Source organism: Corvus kubaryi, unplaced genomic scaffold (genome assembly GCF_017639235.1).
Source record: "Corvus kubaryi isolate FWS band 111438036 unplaced genomic scaffold, C.kubaryi_AGA036_p1.0 split1-37374, whole genome shotgun sequence".
In the NCBI taxonomy this organism is placed as follows: domain Eukaryota; kingdom Metazoa; phylum Chordata; class Aves; order Passeriformes; family Corvidae; genus Corvus; species Corvus kubaryi.
Genome location: NW_024582079.1, coordinates 2,548,176 through 2,573,846, shown reverse-complemented (window position 1 = coordinate 2,573,846; position 25,671 = coordinate 2,548,176). Strand labels below are relative to the sequence as shown.

General features: G+C 43.3%; 1 protein-coding gene across 1 annotated transcript in view; it reads right to left on the bottom strand.

Annotated features, from left to right (window-relative positions):
- Positions 1-25,671, bottom strand: part of LOC121657868 (polypeptide N-acetylgalactosaminyltransferase 10) — an 82,436-nt gene that overhangs the window by 7,455 nt on the left and 49,310 nt on the right. The window contains exons 5-10 of the mRNA XM_042014047.1: positions 15,248-15,433; positions 13,564-13,747; positions 12,534-12,651; positions 4,277-4,384; positions 2,299-2,520; positions 907-1,023 (exon numbers count right to left, since the gene is read on the bottom strand). Coding sequence (XP_041869981.1) covers positions 907-1,023; positions 2,299-2,520; positions 4,277-4,384; positions 12,534-12,651; positions 13,564-13,747; positions 15,248-15,433 — 935 coding nt within the window. The remainder of the gene's footprint in view (positions 1-906; positions 1,024-2,298; positions 2,521-4,276; positions 4,385-12,533; positions 12,652-13,563; positions 13,748-15,247; positions 15,434-25,671) is intronic.

Genomic DNA, 25,671 nt, shown 5'->3' with positions numbered 1-25,671 from the left:
TCTTTGAAGCAGTGTGGCCAAAAACTTTTGCACAAAGAAACTACTTTGTTCTTGGCTGTCTTTTAAATCCCTCTTGAGAGAGAAATTACCACAATAATTTAGGCTCAACGCTACTCAGAAGTTCAAACCGCATTCTCTTCCTAAACATAAGCCAAAACTAATTTTCAAGATCCTCCTGACACAACAGAGGCTTAGTTTTGGACTGTGCCCGAGTAAATTGGTTTTGTTTCTATTTTTCACGCATCAAATTGATATGCAACAACCCTCTGTCTCCTACTACTGAAGCCATTCCCTGAAGAGTTATGCATGGCTCTGTAATAGAGGCATTGTTTTCTTGATCCTTTCTCAGCTCAGCTGCTACAGTTTAGACAAACTAATATTTTCCTCCCTTCTGTTACAATAAAGCTGTCGTTTCTGGCACCTCATATGTTGAGAGGGTGAATCTATAACCTGGCTGGTTTCATCACTCCAGCAATGGTTGGGTGTTTATAATGCATTTGCCTCCTGTCAGGAGGATGATAGTGAACAGTTATTGAATGCTCCTGCAGGTTCATTAATATGCATGATGCTCTTCTATCACTTCTTTCAGCACAACCTTTGAAGTTAATATTCACTTTGTTACATATTACAGCTGCCTTGTTACTGGTTTATTGTTTTGGCACACTGTTTTCTTGTCATTTCTTTTGTTCTCTCTGAGAACTTCAAAGCAGAGGTAAAAGCTCCGCACAGTCTGCCAGGCTCCAGACCCCCCTGTGGCACAAGCACAAGCCACATCCTGTACCTAAGTACAATGAGCACGTGAGCCTTGGGGTGGACATGACAGCTCTAAATGGCCTTCCTTAAACATTGGTCCTTGGAACCTCTCCCTCCCCAGATTTAGGGGCCGATGATTTATCAGACTGTTACCTGCACGTTGTTCCATGCTGCCTCTCCTCTGTCCTTCACGCAGTTTTCCAGCCTCAGTGGGGATCCCAGGGCTCCATGCTTAGTATCCACACACAGGCCAGTTCCCACATTGCGTATCTGAAATAGTAAATTAGTCACTGAATCTCCTGCTCCTAGCAGAAAGAAGGCTCAAATTGTCTCAAATTGCAGCAGTGTTTGTATGAAGTTAGTTTTAAGATTCCTCACTTAACTGTGAGTCTGAGCTGGCTGGTTAGAGCTGGAAGAAAGTACAGAACTCAAAATGGGGCCCACTGCCAGCTGTACCTCCAGCACATAGCAAAACCCACCAGTGACAGGATTGCAGAGCCCACTGTGGGCTGGGTTGTCTGATGGTGCCATTTTTCACAGGTCTATACCTTGTTCATCCTCCCATAGGTCTGTGCCAGTGTGAATATGCTACAGCAAATGTACAATGAATGTTAGTCTCCTTGATTCTTAAGTACTTTAGATTTCTGAGTTACTGTTGTGCTATAGTAAATCCTACATGAATCTTTTGCTAAATTGTTAAGTTATCCATTAAGTGCTGTTAAGTTTAAGCGCTGTTAAACCATTAGGCTTAAACTATTTGAGTTCAGAGCTAAGTTTAGTAAGGAGGTCCACTCTGAACCTTGTAACTCCATGAGAGGTTCTCCCTTATTCTCTTTTGTCCTTACCCTTTTCCATCCCGTCTTCACACAGGTAATTTTTGGTTGGTTTCAATTTTAGATTGATTGATTTTAGATTTTAGCTTGCTTTTTCTCCGTGTGCTTTAACTCTCTAGAAAGTAGTAGAGTGAACCTTACCAATAAACTTTGTCATGCTTTCACTTTTATATTACACCTGCTTTTGCTGACGCCTTTGCCAGTGATTCTTTAAGTGACCCAAAACACTCAGCCACGAGAGACGTGTGTAACAATTCACAGCCTCACTCCTGGGGTGATTCTATTCCCAGAACACAGCTGACTTTCAAAAATACGGATGGTTTTCCTGCCTTTCACATGGGAAAGATAAGGACAAGAGTAGCTCAACACAGTTGTGAAGCCCTTTGGAAATACAAGATTTCACTATTGCTCAGCTGCTGCCTCTCCCTAGTCCTCCCTCTGGCACATTCTGCTTTCTGCTAAATACACAACATGCAGAACAAGCCAAGTCTCTATTCTTGTTGGAGCTGTGCACTAATAGAAGCAGCTGCCTGCCCAACTGCCTGCTTTGATCAGGCCAGTGCAATGGTAGAGGAGTTCTGGGTTTTGAAACATCAACAGATCTTTAAACACTTGCTCGCACCTTACCCACAGCAACTGAGGCACGTGGGCAACCTTAAAAAACCAAACTGCAGCCTGCCTGCCCACTGCAGATGTCAGAGCACAAACTTGCCTCTCCCCAGGCAGCTGCTGGAGGCTCCACTGGTGGGTAGAACTTTGGCAAGTCCCAGGCAACCTCATTCATGAACCACTTGAAGCTTTTGCAGTTGAGGTTGTTGCGAAGCTCCTTCTGAGCGGCGACGTCGCCCGCGGAGAGGTGCCGGTACTCGGGTCTGCGCTGGTAAATGTACTCTGCATATTCATCCATCCACACCTCAGCCACCCGCTTCAGGTTCTGGGGGGAGAACGAGAGGGGAAACCACCTAAGAGTGCTGCACAAACCACCATTAGCATTCAGAGCAGCTCGCATGTTTTTGCTCAGAAAGGATTTTCATTCACATCCACTCTTTCTCTCCAGCTTCAGGACACAGATTATTTTTATTACTCTCTAGTTCCAAGGGACTTTTAGAAAGATATTTTCAGTTGAGGTCAAAACAGAATCCTGGCACTTGGCCATTATATCTAGTTCCTTGTGGCTAAGAAAAACAATATTAATCAAAAGTTGTTTTTCTTCCCTTTTTTTCTGTAAGGAAACTAGTCAGAACATGATGCTGGTAAATACCACTGGACATTCAAAGGTCTCTGACAAAAAGCTGCTTTCTTAAATCCTTCTTATTGCATCTTTTATATCCATCTAGAAATGGGATTTGCAGTACTCCCTTCTGAAAAGCTTCAGTTCACAATACTCTTTCTTAGCACTTTTTTTCCATTTTCTTGGGTAAAACTCTGAGATACCTCAGGAATAGGGAGCTTTCAGATGATGACCCTTTGGAACAGAAGCAAAGGGTTTTACCTCGTGGCAGCAGCACATTTCATGTATTACTGTAGAACTTAATCCCCTGTGCAACTCCAAGACAGCAACAAACACCACCCTCCCAAGACGACCTGCTTGTCACAGCACCCTTGAGAGTGCTGAACCTTGGGTTATTCTCTGGCAACATCAGGCACATTCTTGGTGACCGTCAGTAATGTGCCATGTGCAGCTGTGACTCCTTGCATGAAGCTGCTCAGTCCAGCAGTGATCATTTACTACCAAAAAAATGAGGAAGCTAAGAGTAAGCAGTTGGCTGATCCTGCCCCAAATGCAGCCTCCACACAACAGGAGCAGGTGTTTACCTCAAAGTGTCGGTTAGATGCCAAGAAACAGCCTTTCCTACCTCTCTGCTGTTTCCTTCCAGCACTGGGGAGTACACAAGAGCCAAATACTGAATCAAAGGAAATACAGCTCCCTCCTGAGGAGATGGCACAGACAGGAGAGTGCTCTGTCGCTCTGACAGGTCATTGCTGGGCTGAGGAATAAATCCAAATCTATAACTGGGGCGATGCTATTAAACTGGGAAGCACTGTAACACTGAGCAAGCTGTAAGACTTCAGAAAAGCAGGGCATCTCTCTGAGGTTTTTACTTTTGCAGCCTTCCTGCTACTATGATTTTTTTCTCCCACCAGAGGGCAATGCAATCCCTCCTCAATTTGAAAATTAGCTGGAGAAACCCAGCGCAGGACAGGTGAAAGCTCTTTCTTTTTTGGGCTACACTAGATTAAGAAATAAGATGGCACCGAACATTCCATTGTGGAAAATTACAGCTTGCCCATTCAGTGGTCTGTAATGCTTGAAGTTGAGAGGTCTTTCAATCACCAAAACCAATCACCACGCTGAAGCCTGCTGCTCTTGGAGAGCACAGCTATAAAATGACTGAAGTATTATACAAATAAAGCCATATCTTGTTTTTATAGCCAGCGCCTGATCACAAAGTCTGTGTCCAGCACCCAGCAGTGGCTGATATCGGGAGCATGGCAGCTGTTCACACACTCATCTGCAGCTCCCCGGGCTCTCTTCCCTTTGTGCTACACATCCACCACTGTAACACTGTGCAAGTGCAAATTACAGACAAAACCCCCTACATCTGCCTCTCATTGTGGGGTGAGAGTAGACAACAGCATGGTCACGTTGCAGTCAGACTACTGTTGTGGGGAATGCCACTGCCACTTACTCTTGCCAGGCTGACTCCTGTGGGAACCTTGTATGGAACGTATTTCCTGTAGATATGACCAACTCTAGAGCAAGGGATGTCCTCCATGCGACCTCCACACATCCATACCTGTGGAACAGCAGAGAAACACATTCAGTCTTGGCTTTATGAAGGAAAATGAAAAGGAAAAGACTTTCAAGTAATAAAAAAACTTAACCCAGATTTTGACATTAAAGTACACTCTTCCCAAATCCCCTCCCCTCCTTGCCTTAGTCCCAAATCCTATAACTACCTGCTTAGAGCCATGCAGCAAGCCTTGATTTAGCACAAGTGCTCTGAAGCCTTCTATACAGAAAAGAACAGGGAAAAAAATCTCAGCACTGAGAAAACAGCACACTCCTCGCTTTAAACTGATACATGTTATTACAGCAGTAGTAACCACAATAGTTAAACTGGGCTGCCATAAAAAACCCGGGGTGTAGGTTGTGTAACGAGGCTGTAAAAGGGAGGCCATCTCCCTAGTACAGGTGGTCATGTGTTATGCACAAGGCTCCAGGGAATTCATGAGCCTGTTCAAGTGCCAGAAATCAGAAGAAACTGCTACTTTTCCCTGTGGTTATCACTGCTCTTTTATGGTTTCATTGCTGACATTCATTCATTGCGTTTGCAGCCTTACAATTAAGTGGAAATCTCTGCCTGGTGAACACATAAATAGCTTTAAAAAGCCCTCAGGAAGTCACTAGAACACACTCCTAGTTGGAGAGGACTACCTTGATGCTTGGTTAATGTCTAGATTGGGCCCAAAAGCTTCCTTCCCCATCTGGGAAGATTTCACTTTGTGCCAGCGCTCTGCAACAATTTTCTTTTATTCTTTATTTATAGCATGGATGTAGTAATTTTGTCGAAGTGAAACAAAAGGAGACATTTTCTAAACCAGCCAATCTACTTCATTAAGTTTAAGAAATATTTGTGTGCTTCACAGAAATATTCAATCAATACTTAAAAGAAAAAGCACCCTTTAGAATGCCAAACAAATGACTTTCTGAATTCCTGAAGCGAGGCACTGCCTTTGCCTTTCCATTTGTCCCCAGATCCCACGGGAGTGCCCTGAAGGCCATGGATTTCGGGCAGGCTGGTGCAGAGCTCTTGATCTCCCCGTTCACTGGGGCTAATTTGAGCCACCACAGTTCACTGTACAATGAGCTTAGTCAACAGCTTCACACATAGCAGGCAATTCCATTAATATTCTACAGCGACAATATTAAATACTTAGCTTGGAAGAGAAATATTTGGCCAAGGCTGCTGCATAATTATTAGCCCTGACACTAAAGTCCTCTGGAGTTTCAGCTGTCTGCTGGCCCTAATAATTACAGGCATTTGCTGACTGCGTATAACTTAATGGAGGTTGGTTGCTCTCAGTTAGAGAAATATTTTTCGCAGGCAACTTCTAAAGTTCAAGGTACTTAATTACATGTCGTTATGATGAGAGAGACAAGAAGAAAGCTGACAAACTCTCCTTCTACAGAATTTCAATCCTTTTGTCCCTGCTGTGTCCTGAGAGGCTGGTGCAGAAGAGATGAAAAAGAAACTAGCACTCAGCTTCTATGAAGTTTCTTATGGAATTAGAAATGCTTCTTGTTCTGCAGCGATTGTGCTTTTGGCTGCAGAGGGCCAGAGCATGATTTCACTGCTAGGAAATTAACAGATACGCTGAGAAAACAAGGATCTGGCCATGGTTTGTGTTTCTACGACAGAAAAGGTTTGTGTAAGGCTCCAAGAGCCGCAACAGTTCTGGGAACCATAAAAACCTGCAGGAGCAGCAGCAGAAGCCCAGAGCCCCGTTGCACAGACACACACTCCTCAACAACCTGCACAACCCTGCACTGCACCCTGCAGCAAGAAGCCTGAGGGGTTCACACCAGCTGCATTTTAGTGTAACACAAGCCTGGCTGCAAACACCAGCCTGTTTTCTTTGCTGCCTGCCCTGAGGATGCCTCACCTGCCCCATCTCTAAGGAAAGGCTTTCAGGCAGACCACCATGAATACACTTCTCTGGAACAGGATGTCCCTGTGTAAGCTGAGCAGCAGAGCCCTGCAGTCAGTACAGCTGGAGAGGAGAGAGCTGTCCTTGTGCTGCAGAGCTGGTGAAGTGGTACCAGACAGCAATGATCCATAGAGCCCTACGCTGGAGAGGCAGCAGGAGGGGGAGGCTGGACCCAACTGATGGGCCAGGAGCTCCAGCCTGGTACAAGACTCCAGGCATAAAAGACAACATTACATGAACACATGCAATGATGTGATCAGAAAAGCTACTTAACTCAGTTGCTTAATGAGTAAAACCTAACATCAGTTTGACTTGCTCTTTTCCTGATTGTGCTTTAAAATATTTATTTCCAAAAGATGCTGCAATGGAGGCAATGGAAAGCTTCCTAATCCCTACTAGCAGAACTCAGTGACCCTTTCAAGGTACTTTGCCACCTCTGTGCCTTTTTAATGTTGCCTCACGCTGCAAGTGACAGTGTGGCACCCACAGTACAAATCTAATTTTAAAGGCATGCTTTCCATTCATTCGTTGCTGCTTTGATTTATTTTATTAGTGAGCTGCTTTGTGTGGTGACAGAACTCATTACCACCTCCATAAAGACAATTACCAGTCCTTATCTATACAACTGGAAGAAGGGGGAGAGGGAAAGAGCGTGATATGCATTGGTAAAACACAGCTAACAAAAGCATTCGAAAGCCAGAGCTAAAGGTCAGGGAATTGCATCCAAGGGTCTGTCAAGGAGTAACTGCAAGGGAAGCAAACCCAAAATAGCTGTGTGCTAGCTGAGGGAACACTTCCACTCAGTTACTGATATTTGGTTGTTTTTAAAGCAGAGTACAGTTCCCAGGCATGACACACCAGAACGTACACTGCTAAAAATACCGCGCTGTCAGACAGCTGAAACGGCCACAACCTTGTGCCTTCCCCACAACAATGACTGCCACTTACTGCCTTCTCCTTAGGCCACAGGAGCCAGTTTCTTCTGGGTGTTTTACAGATCATGCCTCACTCCCTGGCTGACATGACAGAAAACGTCAGAGCCTGAACTTGCACCTGATTTCAAACAGCCATTTATGCCGTAAGAACAAGAATTAAAGCTCGTCAGGAAGACAGTGCTTCTTACAATAATCTAATCAGATCTCATCAAGAGAGAACAGGAAATTTCTCTTCCTCCTCAGGCACAATTTCGCCAATCTTCATTTTGGGCTTGGAATCCAGCAGCTGACAGATCTGCTAGAATTAAGAGAAAACCTGGCTATGCTGAGGTCAACGGGCACACTGAGCAGATTTAGCTAAGGCCACAATCTCACCCTAATAATAAAAACTACACAAGGGAAATAAAATAACACTGGTGATATTGCTTCCCTCTTCCCAGAGGCCTGGAGAGCTGTAACTCCATATTCATAAAGCAACTCCAGAGCCTTCGATTCAGTCAGTATGCTATGAAAGCAGCAGATAATATGCCACCTATTCTCTACATGGGAATGTTATGCTGATCCAATTCCCTTTCTGCAATTTCAGAAAACAATGTCAGGTAAGACAGCTGAACCTCTCCTCTCAAACACACAATACAATGCTGCAGTTGGTGTGTGAACACAAATTACCTGAGTATACAAGGTTTATGGTTTCCAATGACTGCACCATAGTGAGCCAATGCTTCCCAAGAGAGGGAAAAAACACAAAGGATAGTTAAGCCTTGAAAATAAAGCTGCTTCTGCAAGACACAACAGAATTGAAGACCATGGGATGGACCAACAGAGAGCAGCTGGCTGGTTGTGTGAGCACACACTGAAAGGTGGGAAGAAAAGGACGCAGAGGATAAGTCAAGGGGGTTCTCTGCATAACAAAGTAGCTGAGAGGATGAAAGCAAGGGCAATAATTCAGGAAAATTGTAATCCTCTATAGTGGAAGTATCAGCTGCTTCTACTGCTGGGACTTGGAGCTCTCTGAGAGATTAAGGTAGCTCGTGAGGCACTGGGATCCGTGTGTTTGCACAGCACATCTCACACACCACACACCAGTACAGCCCCTCCTCGCCGTCTGGAGCATTTGAGAGTAATGACAGCACTTTCTAATAATCACATTTCAGGGACTGGAGGGGAGCACTTCCCTGCTGCTGCTTGGTGGGAGGCTGCTCAGGAACCTGAACCAAGCAGAGGGTGAACAAAGGCAAAAAATTCAAGTCAATGGCCTGAAACTGATCTGTGCATCACCAGATAGGGAGAGAGAAGCCACCCTGTACTGCAGCTGAGAGCCTTAGAATTAAGCAGCATGTGCTGGCTAAAAAAAAAAGCCCACAAAAAAAGCAGCAGAATGCCCGGCCTGTTCCAGTGTGGGCAAACGTGAGCTGCTGGAAAGTGGCGTGAGTATGTGCCCGGAATAAGCAGTGCAGGCTCACAATCAGCACTAACTTCAGCAACACAAGTAGAAATGCTGTCAGAGGGGATCCCTTGGCAGCTGCACCCGAACTATGCACCTGCCAGAGCCCAGTGGCAAAATGGGAATCAGAAACGTGCTGCTGGCGTGGGGCAAAGGAGATGCAGCCATTAGACATGTGAAGAGGAGCTATGCAGCACTTGGATTTGTTGGAAAACATGTAACATGTTTTGTGCTGTGGAAATCAGAAGCAATCCATGCTGATGGTTTGGGAAAAGGATCCGGAAAAATGCAATGACCTACAATCACCAGAGTAAGTGCAATGGCTCTTTTCCTATTGCTGAAGCAAGAAGTGAAGATCACAAGTACTGACCAGCTCTTTTGTCTCCCCTTTAAGTGCTCTTTCCAGGGCAACTGCCAATCTGGCTTGTTTGCACCGAGTCCTTCGCATTTTATGAAGGCTTTCCAACCTTCAAATTACAAGACAAATGTTTCTAAAACTGAAATGATTTATCACCTAGCGAGGGACATTCTGGATTCTCATTCTTTGCTCTTCAAGTACAGTGTGGACTGGGAACCACACCACTCAGATCTGAGATACAAAGTACATCTATAATTATGCCCATACAAGTCAAGAGACATCCCTTTTTACTCTTCTGTTTCCCCATAACCAAAAAAATCAGAGACTATGTATTTATGGAAGAGAGGTGTGAAGCAGTTTAGTGACGATTACGTAAGCCAAACAGAATAGAAACCACAAAAATACTGGAAAAGAGGCAACAGCATCTCAAATAAAACTGAGCGTAGATAAGTGCTGTACAAAGTAGCACTTGCAGGAAGGAACAGTTTAAATGCTTCACACATACTGCTCGAAATTAAATGCATTTATGTAAAAAAAAAAAGAAGTGGTTACGTAGGCAGCTATTAAATTGTTTTTAGAAGAGGAAAGGCCCACTGTAACTTTGGGTAAAGCATTTAGTTTTGTTCACACAATCAGAAAGATAAGGAAGACCAGGAAAAACTTTAAGAGAGGAGAGATAAGGAAGTAACTCCAAAAGAGCAAAAAACCCCACCTCAATGAAGTCTGCTGAGCAGAGGAACCACGAGGCACCAGAAAGGAAAGGTGACAAACGCCCCACAGAGACAGCTACGAATGCTTGTTCACTCTTTTCCCAAAATACAAGAACACACTCCAAGGTCAGCAGCTGGGAATTCACCTGCAACTACCACTGGAGATTGTGATCGGCCTGCTGTGTCTGGAGTGACCTGAAACAGGCAGACCCTGACCTGCAGCAGTGCTGCCTTAGAGGCACTGAGCTGCTCTGGATATACACAGGTCAAGAGAAGGAAGCAGCGCCTGTTTTCTGCTTGAATACGGAATGGATAGATCAACTCCTTCATTTCTGAACTAGAAATTTCTGTTTTAAGGGATTGGTAAGACCCAGAAAACTACAAACCAGCAGTTAAGCTTAGAAAGTTCACCTAAATTTTTTTGTTCCTCCTACATGCAATGTTTCCTAGTGATGTTTGATGTACACGTTTCATACAAGGTGCAAGGCTTCTAGAGTTTGATCCACCCTCTAGTTAAATCTTTTTCTGAGGTGTTAAACACTGATGCTTTCTCTGTTGGCTTGCTTGAAAATTTGTGCTCAGAAGGAAGCAGAGACAGCTGATAACAGAAATATGTATGATTTCCAAATAGAAAGGGAAGAGGCTCCTAAATAAACTTGTTTATTTCCAGTCTCTCAGCAACAGAGCCCTGGATTTTAAAATAAAGGCAAAACCAGCAAAGTACAGTCCATGAATGGCCAAAAAAAGAATATGCTCAAGGAAAAAAAAAAACCCCAAACACAAAATAACCCTCCAAAAATCCCTGTACTCCTGGTAAGTCTCAAGAAGGCAAGATCCAATGCAATGGATCACAGACCAGCAGTACAGAAGAGCACCTGCACCCACAACACCCAGGGACAGGAACGGATTCTTTGTTAAAGCTGGGCTGTAAATCTGGCATGCTTAGAATCTGAATTCCCATGAGATAATAAATAATATGAAAGCGGGTACCCCATGCCTAAAGCCAGAGCTTTAAATTATTTGACAGTGCACCTTTAACTACAAAATCTCAGTCTGCTTCTAAAGGTAAAAACGTAGCTCTAAGCTCGCCAGGAAATGTCATAGCTTCATAAATTCTATGAACAAACCTTCTATTCTTGCAATTCCAGCAGAATTATTAAATCTATCAGCCACAGATGAATGTATCAATTTATCTTAATTTCTGAAAATACACTGAGTCTCTTTCAGTGAAAACTTCATTTTTCTGTTGCACAATGAAAGGAAAAAGGTGGTCTTTGCAGAGATTAATTAAAGCAAATTTATCCCTCCATAAATTACCATCTCTGGACTGAAATAAAACACAGCGTGTTTCAGAGGGGATAAGCAAACAGATGAATGAGGCAGTCTTATTTCCTGCAGATCAAGCAGTGTGACTGTCTGCTGTGGCACTGGAGACAAAGGGCTTGCCCAGCCACTGTCATCACTCTTGGAAATCAGCATTTTCAGAGAGGAAGAGGCTGAATGCTGCCCCTGCCCTTCCCACAGAGAATGAGCGCCTTACACAATTTCATTACATGCAACACCAAGATGAAATGGCTCTAACCACACTGACACCCCCAAAGAGGGTGCCCTCACCCCTCCCTTCCTGCCACCATTACAGAGGACAAGGGACATCCAAGGTGACTTAGAGGTTCTTGTGAGAAAATGATGGAAGAAAAGAAAAAAGTCTTTTCTCCCTCTGTTTGCTGCCCAGTAGCACACGGGGTGTGTGTATGGCAACAGGGCTTGCTGAGGATTGATATCCTTTGAATTGCACAGAGGCGTGGAGATTCAGGAATCTGTTTTGTAAGAGATCAGCCATGACTTGTCAGGGGAGATGTGCAGAGTTTTAGCTGCTGAAACCAAACTGTGCACTACAGTAGCACCCCTGCCATCTTTTAGCCCCGTGCTGAGGTCAGTGGCATCCAGACACCTGTAAAATTAAATATTCAACCTCTGAAAGAAACCTCAAACAGAGTTTAACATAGAAATCTTCACTCAGTTTGGTCCAGGCTATGGGAAGGATTCCCCCTACTGAAGAGAAGGCCACTTGCCTTCAGGGGTTTGGGACATTCTGCTGGGTTTCCCAAGTTGGATTTCAGAGTGCCATATTCCAACAGAACACAGGTACCAGCAGTCTTGGTGGGTTACAGTGGCTTGTTACTCTTAGTATGCATTTTTGGTCAGCTGGCTAACTCTTAAAGCCCTCACTGACCAGCTCAGCCAATCAGTCAGTAGCAGAACTGTTCCCAAGCCAGGCAGATAATGATCCAAAGTCATTGCCAGCAACAGTTATGACTCCAGTTGTTGAAGACTTCTTCCCAGGTAAGTATTAGCCTGGGTTCCTCACAGCCAGGAGTCAGCTGGATTGATTACAGACAAAGTTGTTCTCCTCTCTGGGCACTCAAACTGAGCTCCTGGAACTGGAATCCTTCCCTCAAGGAGAAGAGTATTTCACCATCTTTCCAGGGTGAGCCTAAGAGTCAAAGAGCTCCACACAAGCTGACTTACCCTTGCTGCCAAGGGTGCATGCATCAGGAGCTGTGGCCACAGAACAGGGACACCCCAGCTAACCCTGCTCCAAAACTGACCCTCAGAGCTGACTGCTCACATCAGCACTGTTTCTTCTGTGCACTACCTTACTACTCCCAGCTCTTTCACCTTTAGTCACACGCAAAAGCAAGGACAAGATAGATCATTCACATTCTGTGCCTCAGAACAAATTCTTACTTTTCAAAACAAAAGTAATTTCCAGAGAACATGGCTCACCTTAAAGGATATTTCATACTGCTCTCCTCCCCATATCTCCAGACCTGCATCATACCCTCCCAGCTCCCAGAACCACTTTCTATCGACTGCAAACAGTCCTCCAGCCATTACAGGAGACCTTAAGGAAAAACCAGACTCCATATTACAAAACATTCAAAGACACAGATCTCTAGCTAAACATTTAAAAAACAAAGCAAGATTTGACAAATATTCTTTTCACCACCCAGTATTCCTGGTGCCTTTACAGCCCTGTCAAAGTTCGTTTTGGTTGTTTTGGTGTTATCTACTGATTTCCCACTTGCAAACGAGGAGGACCAGACCTGGCTCCCTTCAGAACCAGCCAATGCCTCTCCTCCAAACAGGCAGGAGTTGACCATTAAGTGACAGGACACAGGACACCACCTCTCCCCACGGGACCTGTATGCTGCACACATGATGCTCTGCCTCAGTTGTAGGATTAAGTCTTTGAGTTTGACCTCAAAAAGGGGTTTGTTTGGGTTATTTTTGTTTTGTTGGTTTTTTTAAAACACTGCAGAAGTATAAAAGCAGAACTGTCTCAGTGTTGACAAGCACAGCAACAGCAGAGGACAACTTGATCACAGATTTACTTCTGCAGTGCACTGTAATCATCAAAATTGCTGTAATTATTCTACTAGGTTTTCTTCTTCCCCCACCTGGAAATGACACATAACCCACCTTTGGTTTGTTGTTTTTGGCAGAGCATTAGGGATACTAAGTTATGTTTGAAAGATCTCAGTAATAAATGACCACGTTAATTGTTACACATTAGAGTTTTCAATGAAATGAAATGTTAACTTCTGCGGGATTAACGTGGCAAAAAACAGCAATGAGAGTGTTCACAGCTACTATACAATGCATTTCTTTTAAACCAACAAAGCAAACAGCTGCCAAAAAAAGCAAGTAGCTTAACACCAGCTTCTGGCTTTTGCTATGCTGAGGTGTAAACCAAGTCTGCAGCGGGTGTTATTTCATTAGCTGGCTCTTAGCACGCTGTGTTTCAGTAACTTACTCAAAGGGATCACTGGGATCAGGTTTCTGCAACTCAGGAGGAATAGGGATCCTCTTGTAATACATCTCCCAGTCAAATGCCCCTCGCATTGCGTCTCCAGCCTGAGTCTCATATCCAAAGTGGTCATGATCAATAACATCAATCATAGGACAAACGATAGTCTTGCGGTTTCGGGCAATGCGATCTGAAGATTGGAGAAACATGTTAGAAAATCTGCACCAGTTGGTTCTCTTGACCATGAAATTACAAAAAAAGAGCATCAAAATGTGAAGTTGTCCAAGAACGACACAGCTTTCTTCCTCGTTGCTTCTCTCCTGAGCAGATGCTCCAATTTATATCAATTTATCTGCTACTTCTGCAATCATTGAGAGAAAAACATCAGGCACCCATCACCCAGAAGCAGAATGGGAAGACACAGCCACACTACCACAGAGAGCTGACTGCCAGGCTGAAACCAGACTTCTTGTACTCAGTCAGCAATCGCCATTCCGCAACTGACTAGGATGTGAACCCTTCTGTGCAGATCCAAATCCAGGGAATAACCCACGGCACCACCCAGCCCTAACTGTCATGCCAGAATCTGGCAGGAAACGTTTCAGACTAATGGCATAAGTACTCTCAGCAGGCTGAAGAAATGCAAGTGCTACCTCCTCCCCTCCAACCTTTTCTTCCAAATAATACAACACAGGATTAATTCCTGCATAAACATCTGGAATTTAAAAAATATTTTATTACTGAGACGGTCTCTTGTTGGAAGTTAGCTCTCAGAGCAAAGGCGATAAAATGATGTTTCAGCTTCCAAAACACATCTCACAGAAATCCTTTCTGTGCTTTAAAAATCAAAGCATCCTCTTTGTGTTCTCATTTAAATGGTGTTGGAGCTAGTTCTGTCCTCCCTCCCTGGGGCTCATAAAGCTGCAAATGTTTCAAACTATTGCCAGATATAAACTGTAGTGAAAGCAACAGGATAACAATCCATCAATCCTGAGGGAAAATCTGACTCTTTCTTAAATGTCCACTTGATGATTGTTGCCACAGCCTATTTGAGGAAGTCACACCTCAGAGAGCTCTGACAGGTCACTCACAGTAGGGCTGTGAAGGAGTTTGGTACCAGCCAGAGGCAGACAAGGTACCAGAAACAGACGGCACTGTCCCTTCTATTAGGCATCCTTAAAAAGAACTGACACCTCCTCAAAGATGAAGTGCTGCCTTGGAAAAGAGTGCTCATGTTCTGCAAATACACACCAGCAGCTCTCATTCACAAGAAGTATTTTTCACAGGCTCACAGGCTATGAAGTTAAATATAGTTATAAAGCTACTCAAAAACTGTATGCAAAGATCTTTTCTGTATCATAAAGCCATTCCTCTCTGCAAGCTGTTGAATGACCATGTGATAGTTTACTCTTCTACCAAGCTGTAAATTATTTAAGATTTCATTTAACGAGGAAACAGAAGAATATGATTTCTGCTCTTTAATTAACAAAAGCATATGGCAGGGTTACTGCACAGTGCAGGACTCCAGAACAGAAAAAATCTTCTGTTAAACACTACAAGTTGCCAACAATTCACTTGAGTCTTGTGGTTGGTTTGTTCTCCCTTTTATGACATCCCATGTCTCTTTTATCCACTTACAGCATGAGGGGAAAACAACAGGTGGGAATAATTTCAACAACTCCCCACTCACCTAAGAGAGGTGGCAGCCAGTTGACGTTGGCCTCGCAGTGGGAATCCAGGAAGGTGATGACGTCCCCGATGGCCACGGAGGCCCCCAGCATGCGAGTCCTGATCAGCCCTTCCCTCTTCTTGGTCCGCAGGATCCGCACGTTCGGGAACTGGGCCATGTAATCTTCCAGGCGTTTCTTCAGGTGTTCTGTATGAAAAGGAGAGATTGGGACACTGTAACAACCCATTTCTTAAAAATGCAGTTCTGTCTTTACCAGAAGGAGATGTCTTTAGAAGTATGGCCTCAACAGGTAACAGATGCAGTAACAGGAAAAAAGAAGTAAAAATTACTTCTTTTAAAGGTCTAAAAATAACTGCCTAAGCAAGACTTTTTGAAGATGTTCCAAAATCTCAGAAGCAATTAAACAGAGGAGAAAAAAAAAAGGAACAAAGACTATAGGATGAGAAAGAAAGCAGCAGAGGAAGAGGAAAAGAAATAACAAGACAGCTAGCAGACCCTGAGCCAGGATTCTTGGACATTTGTGGAAAACCACTGTAACTTAGAAGAGACACAGGGGAATTTATTTTCAGAAGTAAACCACACTCAGGGCATTTAAGTTATGTTTGGTTTCTTCAAAACACACAACATAACCATCCACTCATGCATAAATAAAAACCAGGAAAAAGCCTAGTCAGACACCCCTCCAAGCTGCAAGACAGGCACAGCCACAATGTGTAGGGGGATGGCTTCGTTAAATGCTTATCAGAGGAGATTAGCATTTAAATACGGAAATATTTACACTACTGAACATGGACTGGAGCCACATCTGAATTAACACAGACACTGGCAGTCACCATGATTAACAAGAATTCAAACAAGAGAGCTGCAGAGAAAGATCACTGAGTGATCAAAACAATGGACAGCTTGTTCCAAAGTGGAGATAGAAAGTTTGGTCTGCATCAAGAGAGAGGGGAACACAGCTGTCTTTACATCAAAGAGTGAAGCAGCAAAAAAACCCTAAAAATAGGCTGAGCTGATGCTGGCCTCATCACTAATGGGTTGATCTTTTAGGCATCTGAAGTTTTGACAGCAAACCCCATTCAGAGGGTGCCAGGAATTGTTCATTAATGCCCCACACCACCCAATGCCATCAGCAACCGATGCAGGAAAGAAGCCTCACTAGCCAAAACTTAGTATGTTACATCCAAGCAAGTAACTTCTTAAAATCTCACACAACAAAACTTGACTAGAGGCAATCACTGAAATACAAATAACCTCACAGGGTTATTTGCCTTCTGTAGCGTACACATCCTCTCCACTCTGTACAGCACATCTTCCTCAGCTTCCAAAGGAGGCATGAAAGGCAGGGGCTGGAAAGGCCAACAGCAGGAAAGTGTCCCTGAACAGGGCACCAGGGAGGCTGGGCATTGGAACAGCTCACTGAAAAGAGCAAAGGAGCAAATAAACTTAAGCTAGTTATGAGCTCTCCCCCTTGTGCTGACCTGGCAACTGTGAAAATGGTCAGAAGCCCTGTCATAACACATTCTGTGCCTGCTCTTTGAAGCAGCCATCGTGTGCTTTCCTTCAGATATCAGCCAAATACACCTCCTTGCTTTTGAGGTATTCCCAGCAAGCTCTTTGCCCTGTTCAAAGCTTTGTTTAACATTCCCCAGGAATTTTTTTTCACAGATCCTTTTTCGTGTTTTGCCTGACAAGTGTAATTGTCCCACAATATCTACATAGGTTTCCCTGCTCAATAGAGCCCTTAGGACTTCTTGATGTCTAGTGTGCTTTTCCGTCATCCTTTTCAGGTCTCCTCTGAATAGATTCTCTCAAGCAACCAGAAATTTTGTCCACTCAATTACAGATTTTTCAAATAAGGGCCTTCCACAGAGACTAGGCATATTATTAGTGCAGCTGCCTTCCTCCTGAGGCAGTGGGTAGACTTAAAACGAGAAGAGAAGGAAAAAAAAAAAGAAAGGAAAGAAAAGCTACCACTGTTTAACATCAGAGCTCATCCCTTGCCATTGTTAGTCTGTCACAAAAGATTGTTTCATTGCAGAGAACAAACAATCCTCACTTCAAGCATAAATCAGCTAAACCCAAACCAGGATGCAGACCTCACTTAGTGTGCCCAAGACAAGATAAACACGGGAGTGGTTGCTGGTGCTCGTTATAATAAAGGAGGGAACCATCACACAGACACTCTCAGTCTGATTTTCCTAACAATAGCCAGAGATTGGTAATAGCAGAAGACACTTTGAAGATCAGACCCCACAATACTTACATTATCCAAGCCAAACCTAAAAAGCAGTGGGAAGTCTTAAAAAATCCAAAGCTCCAAACCGATGGAAAATATAGTGAGACTTTCTTCAGCTCTTTGATTAAAATGAGAAAATGAGACTCTGAAAGATCCCAGAGGTTTGTCTTCCACGTGTGCGCTCATTATTTCCATTTTAGCATCACCTGCCTTTCTGAACCGTTCTGGTCTGTGGTGCCATTTCATTTGTTGTGAGACCTGAAGGCAGCTGAAGTGACTCCTCCAGGGGTAAGAGCATGGCACACTCAGCCTGCTACCAAACACGAGATTGTCCTGGGATCTGCTCTCACACACACCCCAGAAGGTGAAGACAGAGTCACTGAACTTGACCATATCAGTTGTGATGATGATGGCTGCTCTGCTACACTGACTGAGGACAGGGTGATTTGGATGTATGGATGAACAAGCAGCTAAAACCTGAGATTTCCCCATTTTTATTGTGCAACAGGGGAAAGGATGGTATTGGAGCCATGAAGTTTTCTCAGGCAAGTACTCTGCAAAGAGACAGCAGAGAGCCCAATCCACTGACTTCTCACTGCATTCCCTAAAGCTGGGTTTGGTTCTTCAGCACTTCTTTACTACACTTCCATAGTAGGAAAATACCAAAGCATTCCATGCTTGCAGTGAGGAGCCTGCTGCTCACTGCACTGGTAAGAAGTGCCTCACACATCAGGAATCATGTCCCTCATGGCTGGGAGAACAAGGAAAAGCTGCAAGTGCTCCCTCAGCACTGCTGCAGGGGACACACCTGCTGAGGGCTGTCCTGCAGCCAGAGGGATGATGCTCAGGTAAGCTGCTCCTCCCAACTGCTGCAGAAAAATCCATGTTTGATCTCTGCATTTTGTAAGATTAAGACTTCCCTATTGTGAACTGTAAGTGGGCAGAGTTTATTGCATCTGCTTTCCCTAACTGAAGAATCTCAGATTTCTGAGCAACCTCACAAGACACAAAAGTCAGTAAAATGTGCTTTTCAAGGAGATTTCTTATTTCCTTATCCTTGTGCTATTCCTGCCACACAGCCTGGCTTCTATGCACCCAGACAGAAAATAGTTATTTAATTCTATTTCAAATATTGTCCCAATTAAGCCAAATTTTTTTCTTTTAAAAGAAAATTAAAAAAACCCCAAACAAGTGGCATTAACCGCTACAAAATTTTATGAAGCTTTAAAAAAATACATTATAGAATCTTGTCACACTGAGTAATTTTTATTACAAGGGCTATTTTCTTTAATGAAAGTTGTTAGGTGAACTGGATGGATTCCAATGGCAGTGCCTATGCTGGGCAAAGAAAGTAACACAGCCCAAAAATATAAATGAGAGTAAGATTATCTGCAGATTAAGAACTAGGCTGGTAGTTTGCTAACACACTTTGCAATAAACGTGATGTACAGTGTATACATTAACAGTCCCAGTCAAGAACTGCCACTTCCTTTACTTTGAGCTGTAAATAAAGCTGTGTGAAGAGCAGAAAAGCTTCAACAGGCAGCCTGCTTTACAGAAACAGCCCAAAACTTTCCAAAATAAGGCATTTTTTTCCCCTAGGTTAAATTTCCGTGGTGGTCTTACTGTATTTCTTCCTACTGGCCTCATCCAAGCAGAGCTGCCCTCAGATGCCACTAGTCTGGTGGCAGCGTGGCAAGGACTTTCCAAGACTGCAATTCCTCATATCCAGCTGACTTTTCATTCCAACATTGCACTCTGCCACCTGAACAGGCATATAAGAAATTCAAAACCAAGCATATACAGAACCCAGAGGAAGACAGAAGAGTCCAAGGACCTCTTTTTTTTTTTTCTTTTAGTGGCTTATAATCCCTGTAACAGCTCTGCAGTATTTGGCAGGGAAGAAAGTACCAATATTTGCCATATAAAAAAAAAAAACCAACTAATTTTAAGTACCAGCCATGACTTGAAACTATTATTATAGAGATTTATGTCCTGAGAAAGAACTATGAGTGAAATACTTCCCCTGTCCCGCCAGTGCAACATTTCATGGTTCATATGATACCATCAGCTTTGGTTTCCGAATTTTACCCTGTACAGCACATCTGCAGCTCCAGTGCCCCTGCCATATGTGTATCATCAACCCAATCCAGAAGGAACAGCGCAGCAGAAATCAGAAACATTCCCAGACACCTTCCAAAGGTCCCTCTGCCCTACAGGATTGTGGCACTTGCTGAGGTGCTTTGCTTTAGTTTACACTCAGAAGCTTAGAGATATGAAGATGGGAGAGCCACTGCACTCTGAAAATCCAGGGAACTTCCCCCTCCCACTGAAGGGCATGGGAGGACAGGACTGGAGGATCTGCAGAATTCCATTTTAGGCAGAAAAGGACCATTTCCCTTCTCTGCAGGTTATTTTGGCTACTTTCCAACACCAAAGCCTGAAGTGCTACTGTGTATCTGGCATTTGTTTACAGGTTACCCCAGCCTGCCATCCCTACCCTCCCACACGCAGACACGCTTGTTTAAGACACGCTTGTTTAGGATTACAAATGAATCCATTCATTTTTACTTGGATACTTGGCCCTAACGTGCTGTTTAACAATTTAAGAACGAATTATACTTCTTCCTGAATCCATCACAATGTGCAAGCCAGGCCTCCCTGAAATAGAAGATTCTAAATCATTGAAATTAACTTTGGTGCAGATGAGTAATCCTTTGAAACAGCAAAATGTGCTGTTATCCAAACAGGCAGCACTTCCACTAGTTTTAATTTTCTTTCAATGTTTTCACGCTCTGATCACTGAAGTTGGTTGGGAGGATAATAAATTGATTTAACAAATGGTACTATGAGCACCAGTCTCAGTAATAGAAAATTGATTAGGCTGATCATAGCTTTCCAAGCTGAATCTATCTTACAAAGAGGAAAAGGTCTGGGAAGGGAGAGAATTAATATTTGTTGCTTCACTGATTACAGTTCTGGGGTGGACTCCAAAAGGGAAGGGGGCCCAGTTTCCACTGCCCATTCTGCATCAGTGCTGGGTCTCAGCACAACTTTACAAACAAAATCTCAGGGGGGAAAGGGTTTCTGTGCATGGGACAATAGCTGAATCAACCCAACTTGATAATACAGCATTGTTTGGACTTCAACAAAGATTAAAAGGGTTTGCTGAAAACCTTACTGGTTTTGTCCTCTTTCTAAATGGTTTAAACCCAAGCTTCTGTTTGAGGTACAATAAAGTGCACAGAAGTGGAAGTGTGGAGCCCAAGAAATAAGCCAGATTGTGAGTCAGTGGGGCAAAGACCACTGGTGTGAGCCTGTGCTGTGATAAACACAGGTGCATGAACTGCTGTCCTGCTTGTACCATCCTACTTCTTCAGCTTGCAAAGGGAACTTTCTCATCCCAACCCTGCTCAGGTATCCTTCAGGAGATACTAGTACTGAATGCAGAGACAAAGGTCTGATTTTAAAATGGAAGAATTCACACTTATTGGCATTAGCATCTAAATACACCCAGACCCCAAGGAAAGTTTAGTAGGTTGCATTTCCAAGCAGGGAAATACACTGGGAGTAATCATCTTAGTTACAGCACAACCTCTCAATCTCTCAGGAAGGTTTGATTTGTAAAGGAGTCTATTCCAACTGCTTCTTTCTGAGGGAATCCAGAAAAATCCATTTACTTATCTTTCCTTCATGCTGTAAAGGTTTAAACACTTTTTGTTCCTCAGGAGCAGTGCAGCCAACCTGTGGAGTACAGATCATCCCGCACACTGATCTCCTGGCCAACCCACAAGATCAGTTTTTCCCCCTCTGCCAGAACCCATCTCTCCCAGGGGAAACAGTCAAGTCATTCTCATTAGCTTACTCTTCTCCCTTTCCATTTCATTAAATATGTATCAAGATTAAAGCACCCACTTAGGTTTTTCCCTCTTCTGTTGACTACATCTCATCTAAAGAGGGTATTTTGTGACTCTCAGTCATTTCCTGTTGATTGCTTTTAACCTCAGAGCTGCTGTGCTGGCACGCACACACTGGAGAGCTGCAGGTTTTGGCCTACGCAGCCTTTGTAGCTGCAAAACAGGGGTGAATTCCTTGCAGTACACTTAATATTCAGCTCAAGTTTGATGTAGCCATGGTGACTGGCAAGGAAGGGCATTACTGTCCCAAATACTGCCTTCAGCCCAAGGAATCTCTGCGCTCATCTTAAGGCCACACCAGTAGCTTTGACTATCCAGCTATTTAACCAAGGGAATGCCCACACTCCAAAAATCTTTAATTGCCTTGAACCTACACCATCAACTGCTTTCTGGGAACTGGAGAGACAAGCAGGGGTGCACAAGCATCTCAGAAGTTTGTTCCAAAGCCTACTCGGTGCCCAGGGATCTCTGTGTCAGGATACAGCCACTGCTGCCAGCGACGCTCTGCACGGTGTATCGTGACATGAACCTAAAGCCTACGACCAACAGCAAGGCAGAACTTGCCATCATTTGAAGAGATGTGGGAAAATGAAGTGTTAAGGCAGTTCTTACTGAAACATTTTGGATCATATCAAAGCTGCAAGATTAAAGCCTTAAAAGTCACTGAGTTTTGCTGGGGAAAAAAAGAAAAGAAGATGCCAAAACAAACCAGTCCTCAGAGAGTTATCTTTGTACATGAATAGTGCTGATAGAGGCAAAGAACTTCCTGGCCTAAAAGTATTTGCTCTGTGCAAACCATCAAAAAACGAAATACTCCAGAAAGAGCACAAGGATTGACAGAGAAATCTGCTCCAGACTTTTGTCTTGTTAGAGAACAGTCTGTTAGGCCCAAGATGTAACCCACTTGAAAATGGCTTTGATTTGGTAGGAATGCACCCCTTCAGATCCCACAGGCTCTGATCTCAAGTGTCTAAGTGTGGAAGAACAACTATGAAGCCTAAAATTAATAACAGGGAACTACAAAGTTTTTGCTTTGGCATTGCAGCCAAATTGGAATATTGGAAAATTAACTGATAATCCTTCAATCCTACAATGATGCTCAAACATTAATATCCATGAATGACAAAGCAGAAGGAGTTTTGTCTTGTAGTCTGTGTCAGAGAACAGAAAACAATGTATCTGGCAAATGAAAAAGTTACCAATACATCTGCAGGGAGAACACACACGATTGCCTTGCAGTAACAAAATCTGCTACGCCAGAAGTAGATTTTATAAGCTCACACTTTACTCTTCTTCTAGACCTCTTCACCATCAGTTCCCAACACTGGTTTACTTTTCTCATGAGAAATGCAGCTATCACAGTAAGTCAGTGACATCTGCTAGAAAGGTCAAAAGAATCTATTAAATCCTGAAGCACAAATCCAGGCCTGTTCACAGCTGTACTGATACCAAAACTAAGCCATCTTGTGGGCAATACCATTCTCAAGTAACACATTCAATTTATCTGGATGACAGGGCAGGACTGACAGCTGAAGGTACCTGCATTTAAATCTGGAGCTTTGGCTTCCCCATGCTCAGCACAGTTAATCTACTGTGTTCACGAGTGCATCCCTGTTGTGGGTAACAGGCAACAGAGGTCCTCAGGAACTGATGCTACACTGAGAGAATGGTGTGCATCTCTCTACTAAGAAAATATCACTACAATTAAAACTAGAAAAGGAATGTGGTTTGGTTTATCCACTTTTATTTTTCAGTTGAAGCAGCATTTAGCTTCCAATTTTCTCAAAATGAAGAAGTTTCCACCTTTATCAAAGTCCCTGTGTGGAACAGCTCCTTTGTTAACACCACCCCAAATGCAGGTTTAAATAGCAGAAACTATGATTACCAGTAATAGGTATCATATATGGGCAGAGGGTGCTTGAATCACATTTCAAATTAACTTCTACAGAGAAGCAGCTGAAAGCATTAAAATGCTGATTTGCACTGCAGCTGGCAGATATCTAGATTTTTGACTCCTAGCAGATGAGGACATGTATTTCAAGGTGAGTAGAATAAAATTAAAACTGTTTTCCCGCAAAGTTCCTCTAACAGAAGCTGCATGTGTAGGGTTTCTTAGTAGCAAGCAATGCACTGAGATTTACTTAATGAGCTGTAATGGAAACTCTGCTTCTGAATTATTTATTTATTTTTAAACTTTAGACTGCCAGACATCCTTCACTACACAATAATTAGCTGAGAAAGAGGTCACAGTAAACTCGACCTTTTAAAGCCACCTCCTCTCCCTTCTAGAATAATCTTTCACCCGCAGCAACCAATCTTAGACAAAAAAATACAAGATGATGAAAAGTAAACTGGTTAGTTAATTTAGGCTGTCACAAACAAACCTGTAGTAAACAACTACAACAGGCGCTCATGCCTCTTAAAACACCAGAGAATAAGCTTTTAATGCTCCCCAGCCATTGCCTAATGAACAGTGCAGGTTTTAGACATCCTTTTAGGAAGGCAATACATGAGTACAGACATTAAAGACACATTAAAAATGAATACTCAAAAAAGGGAAAACATAAAACTGAATCTCATCCACATCTCACTCTGATCCAAAGCAGACTCTGTCACTGTTATCTAAAGTATCCCACACCCACAAGACACTGCCAGAAAGGGAGAATAACAAATTATTCTCTTCTCATAAACTAAAATGGGACATCTGCACCAGCTTTTATTTTATTGCTCCCCTTGGTGCCCACTATGGAAAAGACTGTTGGTGAGTTCACAAATTCACTCCTACACCCACATCCCTGCTCTGCTGGGCTACCTGGGAGTCACGCTGCAGTCTGGAGAAGAAACTTCACATCTCTCCACCTAGAAGAACCAACCTTCTCCCACTTACCCAAAGGGAGATCTGTCTCACTGACTATTACTTCAAAGAAATTATTCATGAGTCTCAACAGACCTGAGATGGCCTCCAATGAATTCTGAAGACAAGGAAATACCCTCTTTATTCTGACTTAATTTACAAAAATAATCTTTTTATTAGTTGTTTGGGACAACAGTTACCACAACTTCTACAAGAGAGCTTGAAAGCAACACTTACAAAAAGGTTGTGGAAAAGCAGTTGGCCCAAAAGCAGCTTTTTCTTCTTTTCTCCATACTTTACTGTAAAAAGGTTTAAGATAAATGTATTGATAATTCAGCAAGAAAGGCTGTCATCACTTTGTCCTAAGCACAGTCACTCCATATTCTGAGATGTACTAACCAGATGCACTTTAGTGCATTTAAGAGGAAAAAAAAATTACTTTTACAGTGCATGTGCCTAAAGATGAAAAGATAATCTCTTTAGCTGCATAAATCCGTTACTGTTCCATTTAAAGATCCAAAAGAATTCCAGTAGTAAACCTTTTTCTATTTCACATACTAAGAACATGATTTCTTTCAATTAAGGCCTGGCAGATGTGGTTAATGGAACAGAGCTGATTTTGTTGTATACGTGCTGCTGCACCAAATGACCATGAATCACCCCTTGCCTTCTCCCTCACTACACTACTTAGTGACTTCTGCCCTCCAGACCAAATCATGCTGCTCAGGGTTCAGCCAAGTTGCCTCACTCACATTTGGTTTTCCATTCAGATTATCCTGTACCTCCAGAATCACTTGTACTTGTACTGCAATATAAAGAGAGGTTTAAAATGTCACAGGGATTTATCTGTCAAGGGAAAAAACGGGATTTGATTGTCTCCTCTCGGATTTGGGAAAGGATGGGCTCCAAGAATGTGTAAATATCCAGGGCAACTCCAGGGCAGTGCGATGGCACAACGGCGCGTGAGGGGAGAGGGCAAACGATGCTGGTCAAAACCCAGGGCTGAGATGACACTGCCTGGGGAAAACACTCCTTGGACTCCTCTATTGCAAGGCCTGAAAGCCCCTTGCTGCCTTTCAAAGATGAGCAGTGGCCACACACCACACTCCAGGCTCACGGTGCTTCGCTGCCTCCCAAACACCAAAGAGCAGCTCCAAGTCTGAGTGCACAAATCCTGCTGAGCACACACAGCTACGGAAAAAGGGAGTGAAAATGGGGAAGGAGTAAGAAAAAATTTTAAATGGTTGAACAAATAAATAGAACAGAATCCTAAAAAAAGTTTTCACAAATTAAGATGAGGTTCAAGGCAACTGGGTAGTCTTGGAAGATGAAACTGAAATCCATAACCTCCCTAACAACCACCCATGGGAAAATGAGTTCCCATACACATTCCTCGGAACAAAATTGTCTCCTT